Source organism: Opisthorchis viverrini (genome assembly GCF_000715545.1).
Source record: "Opisthorchis viverrini unplaced genomic scaffold opera_v5_345, whole genome shotgun sequence".
Classification (NCBI taxonomy): Eukaryota; Metazoa; Platyhelminthes; class Trematoda; order Opisthorchiida; family Opisthorchiidae; genus Opisthorchis; species Opisthorchis viverrini.
Window position 1 is genome coordinate 537,448 of NW_008752001.1, and position 1,760 is coordinate 539,207.

General features: G+C 49.3%; 1 protein-coding gene across 1 annotated transcript in view; it reads left to right on the forward strand.

Annotated features, from left to right (window-relative positions):
* Positions 1-552: 552 nt before the first annotated feature.
* The window catches only part of T265_15083 (hypothetical protein), a gene marked incomplete at both ends in the record, with an annotated part of 9,701 nt that continues 8,493 nt past the window's right edge, over positions 553-1,760 (forward strand). The window contains one exon of the mRNA XM_009176509.1: positions 553-1,713. Coding sequence (XP_009174773.1) covers positions 553-1,713 — 1,161 coding nt within the window. The remainder of the gene's footprint in view (positions 1,714-1,760) is intronic.

The window sequence follows — 1,760 nt, forward strand, 5'->3', positions numbered from 1 at the left end:
CATTTGGATGAAGCGTGGCAAAATGTGAAAGGAGCTGTACTAGCGGCGTTCAGTGCTGCCTGCCCTTCCATCACGTGTGACCTAAATCCCGCTGTTTCTGTTAAGCTACCACACAAGGTACCACCTCCTGACTATGTCGATTATTATTACATTACTACATTACATTATTACAAACAATTACTCGACCCAGCCTGTTACTCTTTGTCCATGGAGCTCCGCTACCTGCCCCGCCATCCAAACGCTCTCTCGGTACCCATCTCGGTACGCCCCATCATCTTATTCTCACGTATCTTTACCTGGTCATACTTCGCCTACTAATTCGGAGACCCCCGATTCCCCTGTCTCTACTCCATTCCATACTGATCTCCCTGGGCTTGTCAACTTCTTGCTAGCCATATTACCCACCTACCCCGATCCCGCTAGCAATCTTTCTGTCGTTCTAATCAACATCCGCTCTCTTATCTAAATTGCACTACATCCAAGCTAGCCCTACTATAGCTCGTCCAACCTTCATTTGCATCACAGAGACATGGCTCTCTCTTAACACACCGGATGCCCTTATCCCTTCCGGGATACACTAACTTCCGTTCTGATCGTTCCCACCGCCGTGGTGGCTGCCTCATATACGCCAGAACTGATATGGAAGTCTCCACCATTGACGATCCACTACTGGCTGACACTCCAGAATCTGTTTGGCTTTCTGCCTGTCGGGGTAATCCGCCGTTCATCCTCGGGTACATGCCCCCTCCACACTCCATTAGCTCGATTAATCGTCTCTCTATGCTTCTTTCTCACACTCAAGCTCTACCTCATCCGAACAAACTAATTGTTGGGGATCTCAACCTTCCTGAGATTGCCCGGTCTCAACAAAACTCCCCTTTGCGCCTTTCGCCCCTGCTTAACCGACTTAATGTCGAAGGCTGGTCCCAGTTTGTAAGGCAACCAACACGCGGTACCTACACCCTGGACATTGCCCTTGTCAACAGCTATCTGCGTCCTACTGCTGCAGTTGGTCCGAAGCTTCCTGACAGCGACCATTGTATTGTAACTTGCAGCTGGACAAGTACTCTACCTTCAGTTACTCTTCCTCCCTTAACCTGTTTCATCCTTTCCCCGGGCATTCTTGAAGCCTTTGCAATCTCACTGCGCCATAAGTCCTGGGACGAGTTCTTTGTCTCTGGTGACACGCAAAACGTGGCTAACATCTTTCACGACAACTTGCTATCATCATTATATCTAGTTGCTCCCACAAGAGCTTCCCATGCTTCTGGTTGTCATCCAGCCACACGAATACCCGCTACCCGCCATAAGCTTAGGAAGTATCTTAGGCTCTTCCTTGAATCCGATGACCTCTCCCTCCTCATTGTAATCAACAAACTTATGACCGATATTACCACGGCCAAACTCGCCCTTGAAAAGTGTGGGGAATCGATCGCCGTAGCCCATTTTCTACAGCCTAAGATGCTGGGGCGCCTCTTTCGCCGTCGTTGCTTCTCAAATTCATCTGCAGTTTCAAACATTGTGGCCGCCGGCGGGAAACCTCTCTCTGACCCTGCTGACATCGTGGAATCCCTAAACCCCTACTTTGCTAGCTGCTATATTCTCTCCCCTTCGACTCTATCTATTTATTACTCCCCACCTGGCTATGAAGTGGTCACATCTGCCAACGAGACAAGCACCAACCTCTGCACATTCTCTGTTACTTTGTCTGATGTATCTTTGTCTCTCTTTCGCCTTAGAGATTCCAGTTTCCCAGGCAC